At 42.7% G+C, this 12,027-nt stretch overlaps 1 protein-coding gene across 11 annotated transcripts in view; it reads right to left on the reverse strand.

Annotated features, from left to right (window-relative positions):
• TENM3 (teneurin transmembrane protein 3) overlaps positions 1-12,027 on the reverse strand; it is a 676,880-nt gene that overhangs the window by 165,501 nt on the left and 499,352 nt on the right. For all 11 annotated transcript variants that reach the window (XM_074992970.1, XM_074992971.1, XM_074992972.1 and 8 more), the window contains one exon: positions 1,393-1,631. In XM_074992970.1, coding sequence (XP_074849071.1) covers positions 1,393-1,631 — 239 coding nt within the window. The remainder of the gene's footprint in view (positions 1-1,392; positions 1,632-12,027) is intronic.

A 12,027-nucleotide genomic window follows, 5' to 3' on the forward strand; every position in this document is an offset into this window, starting at 1 on the left:
GTGGCTCCAAGCCACATGTGACTCTTTAAACAGCCACTTGCGGCTCCCACTGCCACTCCATCCTCTGGCTCCTGTACAGGACAGCAGGGGCAGCTCCCAGCACCCTGCTGCGATGTACATGGAAAGGGGGAAAGCTGGCTGGGGTCATTGTGGAGAATGTGGGCTCTGTCCCTCAAGCGGATTTGTCCTCGCGCACCTCCCATAATGAGTAGTTCCAGCGCACACTCATTCGCTTGCTCCCCAGCCGGCATAGTGGCGGAGCAGCTCGCCAAGGGCATCAAGCTGCTGAGTGCACTGCTGAATGGCATCACACAGCCTGCCTACTAGGACCAGGCCTGAATCTCCAAGGAGCTGCTGTGGGGCCAGCTCTACCCTATCGCAAGTTGGTGCTGTAGGAGTTCTGCACCCTGATCGCCAAGATGAGTGGCATCCTCCAGGTAGCAGTGCCTGGACGGAAAAACATATGATGGATGGACTGGCTGGGCTGGAGGGAAAGTGGGAAGGTGCTGGGACAGAGAGGTGGACAGGGCTGGGCTGGGGCATCGGAGGGGATGGGGGGGGCAGACAGGTGGGGCTGGAGGGGCGTGGGGAATTGTTAGGACAGACAAATGGACTGGCTGGGTTGGAGGAGGAGTTGTCAGGACAGATGGACGGGCTGAGCTGGAGAAGCAGTGGGGGCACTTAGCCAGACATGTGGAGAAGCTGGGCTAGAGGGATGCATGGAGGGACTGGGTTTAAGGCTGGGGCTGTTTGGGTTTGTGGGGGGTCTAAGGCTGGGGGCAGTTTGGGGCTGCAGGAGTTTAAGCCTGAGGGTGGTTTGGAGCTATGGGGGATTTAAGCCTGAGGGTGGGGTGGTGGTTTGCGGCTATTTTGTGTTCAGCCCCCAGAACACGTAAAAAATTACCGTGTGGCCCCCCACTGAAAAAAGGTTGGACATCCCTGGTTTAGACAGATAATAAATACCTGTGCCTGCTTTCTTTTGATCACTGTGTAAATACCAATACCAAATATAATCACAACATGTAACAACAACAAACATTTAAAATGCTAAATAAGGTAAGTTTTGTTTGATGGGGAAGAAAAGAGACAGAATTTAAAATATACAATACACGTGCAGGAAATTATGTGTGAATTACTGGCTTTTTCAATTCATACTTTATACATCTTAAGTGGACAAAACATGGCCATTCCACTGAAAAATACTTGCAAAGTACTTACTTTTTTTTTTAGATCTTATCTAAAGGACGAAATTGCTTTGAAGGTTTAAGTTGTTACCAGAAACCATTGGTAAAAATAAAGCTTTACAGTGTGAAGTCGTGCATAGTCCATATACAACTAAGAAAATAGACAGCCAGGTTTATGGAGACGACAAACATATTAACTAAAACTTACCTATAAAGTAGGATAGCAGTACTGCCAGTAGCACTGAGACTCCTACAGCACAGAGTGCAGTACATTTCCAGCTACAGTACTTTGAAGACTTCTTGAATTTAAAAGCACTTCTTGACAGTGTATTTCTAGGTAGTGGCCGAGTAGGGGGAGAATAAACAGAGCCAGATGCCATTGTGTAACCTGGTGTTGCAGTACTGAACAGTGGTGTTGTCCCTGTTCCTGTTTTGAATAAGAAATGCCTGCAGAAGAAAAAGATTGTATTAAAACACAATAATAAAGGCTGGGAGTGACGTTTTCGATTTTCGTTACAGTTGTTTGTCTTGTTTTTCTAAATATCTTAACTTTTTTTAACCTACATAGATTCTTGAAACAAACACACTGCACAAAACTTACAAAAAAATAAAACAGCATTTTTTAAAGGAAGGGTATTTACGATGCGCACTTTGTCCACAGTGGGTCAGAACCATACTAACTACAGGCATATAGGCAGGTTGCTAGCAAAGTTCTTGCCAAATTCTCTAAAAAGTGTGGACATGTATTCTTTCATCTGAGTCCTGTGTTACCAAACTACGTCACATACTACAGTGCTCATGTTTAAAAAGCCAATATTTTCCCCCAGAAGCCACACTTCTAATACAATTATTACATAACCTATATACAGATATTGCAACTCCATGCAGTATCTTTGGATACCCCTGTGTTAAATTTATGAATGGTTTCATGTATGACTGTGTTCCGTTGGGTGGGTGAGAATTACCAGTGTTCCTCCAGGAACTAAAACAATGGGGTTGACTACCTTGGGGAAGAGCAGCAGGCAAAAAAGAACTTTCAGAATAAAAGGGTGAGTGTGAACTGGCACAGGGTCTTCTTCCTGATCCCAGAAATGAACAGCACCTCCTGTCTAAAGATGAGGGTGTTCCCCTGCAGTCCTTACAAAAGATTGGGAATGGTTTGTGAGGGCTCCATAAAAGTGATGAGTGACTCCTATGAAAATGACTACCTTTCCTCTACAATACTTATACCTTAAAAACTAAATATGCTTGCTTAGAGCTGCATGGTAATTTGGAATTACTGGCAATATCCTGCTCACAGCCACTGGAGAAAAAGCAATGCTCATCTATTGATCTTTAGGCAGACTGACTTGAAAGGGATATCACAGCGTAAGACAGGGAGCTGTGCCCTTCAAAAACCTGCTAGTCAGACATGGGAGAAAGGTCCCTGTTCAGAGACAGGCAAAGGCAGGACACCTAAGTCCAGACTGGGTACTCCAAGAGCAGACAAGAGAGAGGAGGGGAGTAACAGTCCAGTTACCCTGGAACTGTGACACAGAGAAAACAGAAGAATCTCAGATATATGTATCCTGAAGAATATTTTTCTATTCCTCAGTTTATGTTTGGAGATATCACCCTCCTAAGATGTGATCATGAACATAGGCGCTGATTTCATTTTGGGGACTGTGTATGTAAAAATCTGTTTTGTAAGCCTGCCTCAAAACAGATTGTAGGGAGAATTAGATTTAAAAATAAAAGTAATGTTGGAGACTCTCTCAATGAGTCAATCACCATGCTAATGCTGACTAGAATTTTTAGCTGAAATTTCTGTTGAGAATAGAAGGGGTTGTTACCATGTTACCTCATGTGGAGCAGATGAGCTCTGAGGTAACATGTTCCAATGAGGCTTCTTGAAGCTTGTGAATCCACACCAACCAGCAGGAACTGGCAGCGCCACCAGCCACATGTTCCCCTGAAGCCTGGGGAAGGACTGGGACAACCCCTTCCACTCCAGGCCATGCCACTCCCTTAGTCTGCTCTACTCATATTTCTGGTATATTCTCCACCTCACTCGGTCCCCACCCCACCTCTTCCCTCAACCGTGTCCCCTAAGGGATGTGGCTCAAAGGACCAGTGGAGAAGCCTGATGACCACAGTAGAGATCTCTGCCACACATACACACACACACACACACACACTGGCAGCAGTGGGGAAAGCAGAACAACATGACCCCCAACTCGCTCTGCTCCAACCAGTGAGTGTGGGGCAGTCATACCCATCCCCCAACCAACATAGCTAGAGGAGTAGAGTGAGCTGAGGCATGCTGCCCCACTTTCCCCACGGCTGCCAGCAAGTGCTGGGGTGGGGAGTTGGGAGGCATCTGGATTCCTGTGGGCACCAGCCTCCCCCGCATAGTCCTCCAGGCTGCTCAGCAATTATGGCCCCACCAGCTGCTGGCTGCGCCTATTCCCTTCCTTCCTACAGAATTTGGGAGCACATCCCCCCTCATGCCCTCCTTACACTTCACCACTGCCAGTGAGGTTAAGAAGGAGCACTGCATAGATTTTCTTGTTGCCAGAAACACCACCAGGAAAACAGAACCACACAGATGTACATATACCAGAGGAGGCCACAGAAGGTGGTGGCTAACACAAATTCATTTATAATAAATATAAGTACTTAGTAAGATTAAAGTTATATCAAAAACAAATCTTCCCCTTTGCTCCAGGAGAGAAATGATGACAGCTGATAACCAGGAAAATTTATGCTTTGAGAAAGGTTTGCGTCTTGGGAAACTTGTTGGCCATTAGAATCTTGGCATCAGCTGCCCTTCTCTGAAATACTTCCTCCCAAGAAGACTCCTGGGAATATAAATTATAAGGAATTTCACTGGTAAACAACAATGAGGCTATTATTAATAAAATCATACCCAGGAACACCAAAGAAGCCCACCTCATAGCATTTAAGTTCGGAAAGGGGAATTACACAAAAATGAAGCTAAATAGAAATTAAAAGGTACAGTTCTAAACATGAAATGTCTTCAAGCTGAATGGAAACCTTTAAAAATATCATAATAGAGCTTCAAACTAACTGTATACTCCAAATCGAAAAACACACAAAGATAACTAAAGTGCCACAATGACTGAACAAAGGAAAAACAGTGGTTAAAGAAAAAAAAGTAAGACATCCTTTAAAAATTGGAAGTTAAAACCTACTGAGGAAAATAGAAAGGACTATAAACTCTGTTACATCAAGTGCAAAAGTGCAATTAGGCAAGCCAAAGGAGAATATGAAGAGCAACTAGTCAAAAACTAACAGCGCTTTTTAAGTGTATCAGAAGCAAGAAGCCTAATAAACAATCAGTGAGGCCACTGGTCAAAGAAGGTGCTAAAAGAGCACTCAAGAAAGAGAAAGTCATTGTGGTGAAACTAAATCATTTCTTTGCACCTTTCTCACACCTGGAGCCATTCTTTTCAGGTGGCAAATATGAGGGATTGTCCCAGACTGAAGTGGCATTACAGATTTTGGAAGTAATAAATTGAACAATAAGTCACCGCAACTAAACGTTATTCACAGAAAAGTGCTGAACAAATTCAAATATGAAAGTGAAGATTTCCTAACTGTGACATGTACCTCATAATTTAAATCAGTTTCTGTACAAGATGACTGGAGAATAGCTAACATGATACTAATTTTAAAAATGGCAATGGAGTAGACCGTGGCAATTACAGGCTGGCAAACCTAACTTCAGTAACAGCAAAATGATTGAAATGATAGCAAAGAACAATATTGTCAGACATACAGATAAACATCATTTGTTAGGGAAAAGAATCAACACGTTTTTTGTAAAAGTAAATCGTACCTCACCAATTTACTAGAATTCTTTGAGGGGGGCAACCAACATGTGGACATGGGTGGGCCAGTAGGTAGTACGTATTTAGATTTTTAAGAAGTTTTTGACAAGGTCCCTCACCTAACGCTGTTAACCATCATAATTGGTTAAAAGATAGGAAACAGAGTAGGAATTTTCAGAATGGCAAGTGGGAGTACATAGTGATATTCACTCAGGGTCTGTTCTGGGACCACTGCTGTTCAACGTATGTTAATGTGTGCCATTTTGGGTGGCCAAAGCAGACTCAACATGATAAGACTAATAATACTGTTTTAAAAACAAACGCCCATACAAAACATGCATTGGGTTGCATGGAGACAGATCTATCATTTAAGCATTGTTCTGATGCCCTCTCTAGTTTCCAAAGGCCACAAATGGAAATAAGTCTTTAACTTTCAAATGGGACTCCGTATATTCTGTGCTACAAAAACTTGGTAGAGAACAATCATGCTCTGATCACTTTCTTCTCCAAAAAAGTGAAGCTGAGGTGCTGGCATTGCTACTGCAGAGCCAAGTAGAGAGTCTGATCTAACTTCTCAAGCCCTCTAAGGAGTTAATGGCACAGATACAACTGGGAGATGCCTGCACATCTGTGATGGTGCAAGCTGTCAAGCTGCTGACACTCTCCCTCAAGTACCAAGGCAATAAAAGAAAACTGCTTTTTGTCTTGGAGAATTCAGCACATGGGAGTCTGAGGTAGCACACAGTGTGACTTCTGACTTTAAGCTCTTCTCCCTTCTGCTGTAAATCACATCAGTAGGGTACCAGAGCGACCACACACAAAAGGCTGGCTGAAGAATGTCACATGAAAATACTAAAAGAGGTCATATAAGGACAAAAATAAACAACTCTTGGTGAAGAAAATTCATTTGGGCGTTGCTATTTCTAATGAGTGGAGTTACAAGGTAAATGTCATTGCAGTCTTCCCAGATGTGTTTACCCAAAACATTAAATACTGAAAGCATAATCCTATCAGATTTACATCTGTTGTACACCTGTTTCTTTCCTCTGAATCCTGCTAACTCATAGGTTCCCACACTGGGGTGTGTGAAGAAATTCTAGCAGGGGAGCACGAGGTGACCCAGCCCCCCAGTCAACCCCCTTCTACCCCAAAAAACAGCTAGTGTTGGCGTTACCATCTACAAAAATGGAGGTAGTGCCAGCTTCCTGCAGCATGGGTGGGGGAAGTCCCACAGCTGCACACCAGAGCCAGCATCTCATGAAGCGCATGTGCTGCTTCCCCTCCCCAAGCAGCCGGTGTGTTTCCTGAAAAGCCATGTCTGTTGCCTGCTTGCAACTTCTTTCCACCTGCTGCTTTCCTGCATGGGGGGTGGGGAGTAGGAGGCAGCGTGCCCAGATGCCCACAAGTATCCTGCCCAGGGCCCCACCTGCCCCCTGCTCCTGCCCCTTACTGCCTGACCAGACTCAGCTTGGTCCTGTATTTTCCAGCCAGATGCTGCACCACATCCCTATCAGAATCACTGGCAGCCCTGTCCCACACACTGGATCCCTCATTTTTGGCCCCATCTCAGCGTGTAGAGAGGCCCACAAATTCCATTAACCCTGGAACCCCAGAAGAATTAATGTGGCCTGAGGTCTACTTACCCTTTCCCTATGGGCTGGGGTGTCTCAGTTGAGGCCACATCAGTGGTGGTTGGAAGGGGGTTGGAGTTTTTTGGGTTTTTTTTGCATCTCTCATGTGGTCCCTGATTTATTTTTCCCTGGTCAGTGACCCCACCTCAAAACAGGTCCCCCACTCCTCCTATAAATAAAGACCAAATTTTTTTTTGCCTTTTGACATGTAGGGGTACCAGTTCAGTCAATGGGGAGACCCAAGAATGATGTCGAAGGCATGAAACTATTGAACTTTCTAGCATGCTTGCAGGAGTGTTTGGGACTGTTTTATTGAGGGAGTAGGTAGCTGGTCTTGAGACCTAGTTTTCTTGAGCGGCACTTGATGAAGAACCACAGAACTTTGGCAGACAAACCAAAAGCGTGTTTTGTTGCTAAACTCAAAATCTGAAATGCATGAAACTGGATACTACTGGAGCTTTTCATCAAGCATTGGCCAAAGTGGCAGAAACATCTTATGAACTGTTATTGCTCCTTGCTAAAGCCAAGAAAGTGCACATAATTGGAAAAACTCTTATGAAGACTTGCTTGTTGAAAGCAGCTGATATTATGCTTGGTGTTGAAAGCAAGGAAAAAACTAATGGAAATTTCACTTTCCAACAATTCCGTGAAACGTCGCATTGATGACCTGGCAAAAGTTCTTAAAATTCAAGTTGTGGAGGCAACGCTGGCTTCTCCTTTTTTCACAATTCAGTGTGATGATACCACTGATGTAGCACAATGCTGTCAGTTGCTTGTCTATGTTCGATTCACTAACAATGGAACTGGGAAAGAAAAAAACTACTTTTTTTGACAGAACTGATGACCACATTAAAGGCTTCTGAGTTTATGAAAACTATGTCCGACTTTTTTGAAGAAAATAGCCTTTCCTGGGGAAAACTGGATGGCGTATGCACAGATACTGCTCCAGCAATGCTGCGCTATCATTCTGGATTTGTGACATTGGTGAAAGAAAAAAAAATCTACCCTTAACCACAACTCACTGTATCATACACAGATAAGCTTTGGCTGCTAAAATCCTTCCAGATGACCTAAGTGACTCGTTGAATTTGGCCATCAAAGCTGTCAATTTTGTGCAGAACAGTACTTTAAATACAAGACTTTTTGCTGCTTTATGTACAGATTTGGGAGTGCATCATAAAACTCTTTTGTATCACATGAAGGTACAATGGCTTTCCAAAGGTAACATGCTTTCGAGATTATGCAAACCGAAAGCTGAAGCGGAAATTTTCCTCAAGCAACAGAAGAGTTTTATCATGCATTTATGGACCAAGTGTTTCAACTTGCACTGGGGTACCACATGGACATTTTCAAATCTTTGAACAACCTCAATTTGAAGCTGCAAGGAAACAACGCTGAAAACATTATAGTGCATCACGATGCCATCAAAGTGTTTGCAGAAAAAAATCCAGCTTTGGAAACATCAAACACAGTCTCAGATGCATAACTTTTAGTCTTTTCCGACATTTTTATCACTCACTGAAAATGAAGGTTTCCAAGAATATTGTAACGAGGATGTGAAGAACACAATTGTGCTTCATCTGGACTGCCTTGCTGATAAATTCATCCACTACTTTCCAGATGACTGTTCTAGCAACCCCATTCATAAACTAGTACACAGTCTGTTCAAAGTTGATGTCCATTTATTGCCAGAAGTATTGCAGGAACAAGCATTCGAAATATAATATGATTCCAGTGCAAAAGGTAATCTAGAAAACTCAAGCTTGGAGGAATTTTGGAAAATATAATTCTCAATGAACTTGGAAATTGGAGAAGCAGCGCTACATATTATTCTTCCATTTTTTGTCAACGTACCTCTGTGAAAAGAGTTTTATGTTTAGTCACATTAAAAATGAAACAAAAATTGACGATGTACAAAAACAACTTGAGTTGCACACTTTCATCTTTCAACCTTAGTATTTCTCAAACTGTGAAGAAAATGCAGCATCATTCTTCACATTAAATTCATTTTGTTTCTGCTATTTCTGATGTTAAATTACATTTCTATTTAATTTTGGGGCCAAGAAAAACTATGTGCTTATTTTTAACTTTAAATAAAATTTTTATACTAAGTTTTTGTTTTTATTTTAATTATTAATTGACTTTTTTGTTAAAAGAGGGGCTGGATGATGGTAAAGAACAGTTGGGGGCATGAGGTTTTCCCCAAAACCAAGAAGGGGGCATGATGCTGACAGGTCTGGGAACCACTGTGGTAAAAGTGTTTCCTATGCAATGTTCAGACGGATGCTTTGAGAGACAAAATATACAAACTCTTTCCAGATCATATGGAAAGCCTTGCTGCCCACAACTGATTTTACTCACCCTGCCTACACTTTTGTAGTGTGTTCATTAGGAAGATATGTGAGCAATTAATTTGTAAGGACTAAACTGAGTTTGCAGTACTTGACCAGGCATTGACTTAAATGGCAAATTATATTCTGTCTGATCTCACAGAAAGCTTATATCACCTATAATGGTAGATCTTCATTTAAAAATTGAAGCTCTTACAAGCACTTACTTGATTTGCATGGAAGTGACAATTTTAATATTTTATTAAAACTTTCAGACTGCAAAATACTAAAGAAAGGAACTTTTCAAAGTAATATTATCCAATGTTTTATTTAATGAATCCATTCACTTTTTCAAAGTAAAAAAACTTTCATTTTTATGATTATGTAAAGTATATTTCTTTTAAAAAATTAGCTGATATTTTATCATTTTAGGGGATCAAGTTTTTAGTCTCCAGCAATTCCAGTCACAGTTCTATTGCACTTAAATATTGTATTATTGCATAAAAATCTCTTGGGGGCAAAGACTGAGTTGGCAGCTGAGAAATAAGTGGGCACTTCAGTTGCCACTATTTTTAATTTCTTTTAATTCTTCTAATTTCACTGAGTGAAAGAATGCAAAAAAATGTCATCAAATTGTCAGAGACGACCAATCAGGAGAGCTGAACATACAAATAAAATATAAAATAATGAATATTTGTGTGAACCTAAGGCATCTCTCAGCAACACATGATTATCAGTCTAAATATCAGCACGAGCACCTGCTGATATTTAGACTCTTTTGTGTACAAGGATTACTGTTATGATTTCACTACCAACAAGATAGTTTGCATTGTCATTCTTCTTTAGAAAGCAAAATTGAGGGAACCTCAGCCAAACTTAGGCTGTGTCTACACTACAAGATAAAATCAAATTTAAAGGAATTAGCTCGATATTAAAATGTCACTGTCTTCACTGCAATTACCATTAGCATGATTTATCGAGCCGTAATACCAATAACAAAATGTTGATATTACAGGACAGGTATAGCATCAATTTCAACTATAAAATTTTGAATAAAGGCTAGTGAGGAAGCGCCATGTCCTTAATTCATATTTATTAGCCTCCAGAAGTATCCCGTGTATATCCTACAAAGCTATGTGGTGACCCTCCCTCTTTGGCCACTTCCTTCTCTGCTGCTCTCCATCCAGGCGTACAGGAAGGTCATAGGAAGCCCGCGAATTTTTGATTGAATGAGAATTTGAACTGGAATTCAGCAGTGCCCAGCTCTGCAAATATAAAGGGCGCCCATTAGGAAGAAATTTCTTTGACCATTACATTGTACCACCTTGGTAGCCATTGCACTGCATCCGTAGCCATCAGTAGCCAATCCTGAGTACTCAGGGTAGTGATTTTCCTAGTACTTCTCAGGCTCACAAGAGAGCCCCCATGTGGGCTCATCAGGAGATTGTGGGTCTTCCTGCGATTTGTGGAGACCAATCTGTAGTGAGGAGACTTTGGGTGGCCAAGAGAAATGTGGCAATCTATGAGCAGATATTGCATGAGACGACCACCAGAGGTTACTCCCAGGACTCTAATCAATGTCAGCTGAAGGTGAAAGAACTCCTGCAGGGCTATCAAAAAGTCCGGTAAGCCAACCAGCAGTCAGTGGCAGTTCCACAGATCCGCCGCTGTTATGAACAGCTGCACATGCTTATGGGGAGTAACCCCACCACAGAGCCTGGTCTGAATCATGACACTTGTGGAGGCCCTGGTCTGGAGTTCAGGGTGAGCCAAAAGAATATGGGTGCCCTGAAGGAAGAGGGCAACGGACAGAAGACCAAGGAAGTTGTTCCCAACAGCCTGGAGCTCTTCACCATAGACCTGGAACCAGTCCCCTCCATACCAGTCCCTTCCATGCCAGTTCCTGAGCCCCCTGGACCAAGCTCTTAGGGCAAGTATTTATTCTGCATGCTGTAAGTAGGTTGCAGGTGAGTACGCATATGTACAGGGTTGGTTATGGATAGAGGATTATTCTGATTCAGTGCCCCTCAGAACTGCATGTTAATGTTTCTTGGGATGGAGCACTTCTTTTTGGAGATCTCCTTTAAGGCCTCATCCAGGCACTAGTATAATTTTTTCACAAGGTTTCTGGGCAGTCCTGACTTGTTGCAGCTTCCACAGTAGCACACCTTGCCATGCCAGGCAACCAGATACCAATCTGGTGTCATGGTGCCACATAGCTTTTTAGCAAATTTTCCAGGCTTGTGGCCACAAGGAATGAGCAGATCTTCTTTGTCCATATCTGTTAGTTTTAGGAGGGTGACGTCTTCTTTGGCAACCTACAAAATCACGGGAATTTGCATCAGATTTTTTTCAAACCTTGCTTCCTGCCCCTTTACATTTTCCTGTAGCAGCTGGCAGGCACTCTGTTCTCCACTTCCCCAACACGATTTGCAGGCTCTGCGGGGCTTCTCCCCTCCGATGTCCCTTTCCACCCAACTTTTCTTTTCATTTTTCAGGAATCCAACACACCACATGGCTGTCGGGCTCTCTGGGGCATTGCCTCGACCACTTCCCTTTACACCTACCATTTCTTTTTATTTTTCAGGACTCCCTGGTGCCATGCGGCTGCTGGGCTCTTCTGGGTGTCTCCCCTCCCATGTCCCTTCTACCCAGCATTTATTTTTCAGGACTCCCTGGTGCCATGCGACTGCTGGGCTCTGCTGGGTGTCTTCCCTCTCATTTCTCTTTTTACACAACATTTCTTTTCATTTTTTATTCTATTTTAATTTTTATTTTTTATTTTACATGGCTCTCCCCCAGGCAGCCATCCATATGGCTGTAATCGAACTCTTCCCCACCATCCTCTCTTGCCATGCAGCTCCAGGAATGGTCAAATTTTTCCCCTACCCCAGGACACCCGACAGCTTCTCCTCCTTTGCAGCCCTCCCCTTTCAACAAAAAGCAGAGAATTGCTTATAGCTTACCTTGTCCACAAAGAAAAGTGCTGGATAAGTGATAGCAAATGACGTACTATGAAATGCATGCTTAGAATCACATCCTTAATAAG

This window comes from Carettochelys insculpta, chromosome 4 (assembly GCF_033958435.1).
Source record: "Carettochelys insculpta isolate YL-2023 chromosome 4, ASM3395843v1, whole genome shotgun sequence".
NCBI classification, from domain to species: domain Eukaryota; kingdom Metazoa; phylum Chordata; order Testudines; family Carettochelyidae; genus Carettochelys; species Carettochelys insculpta.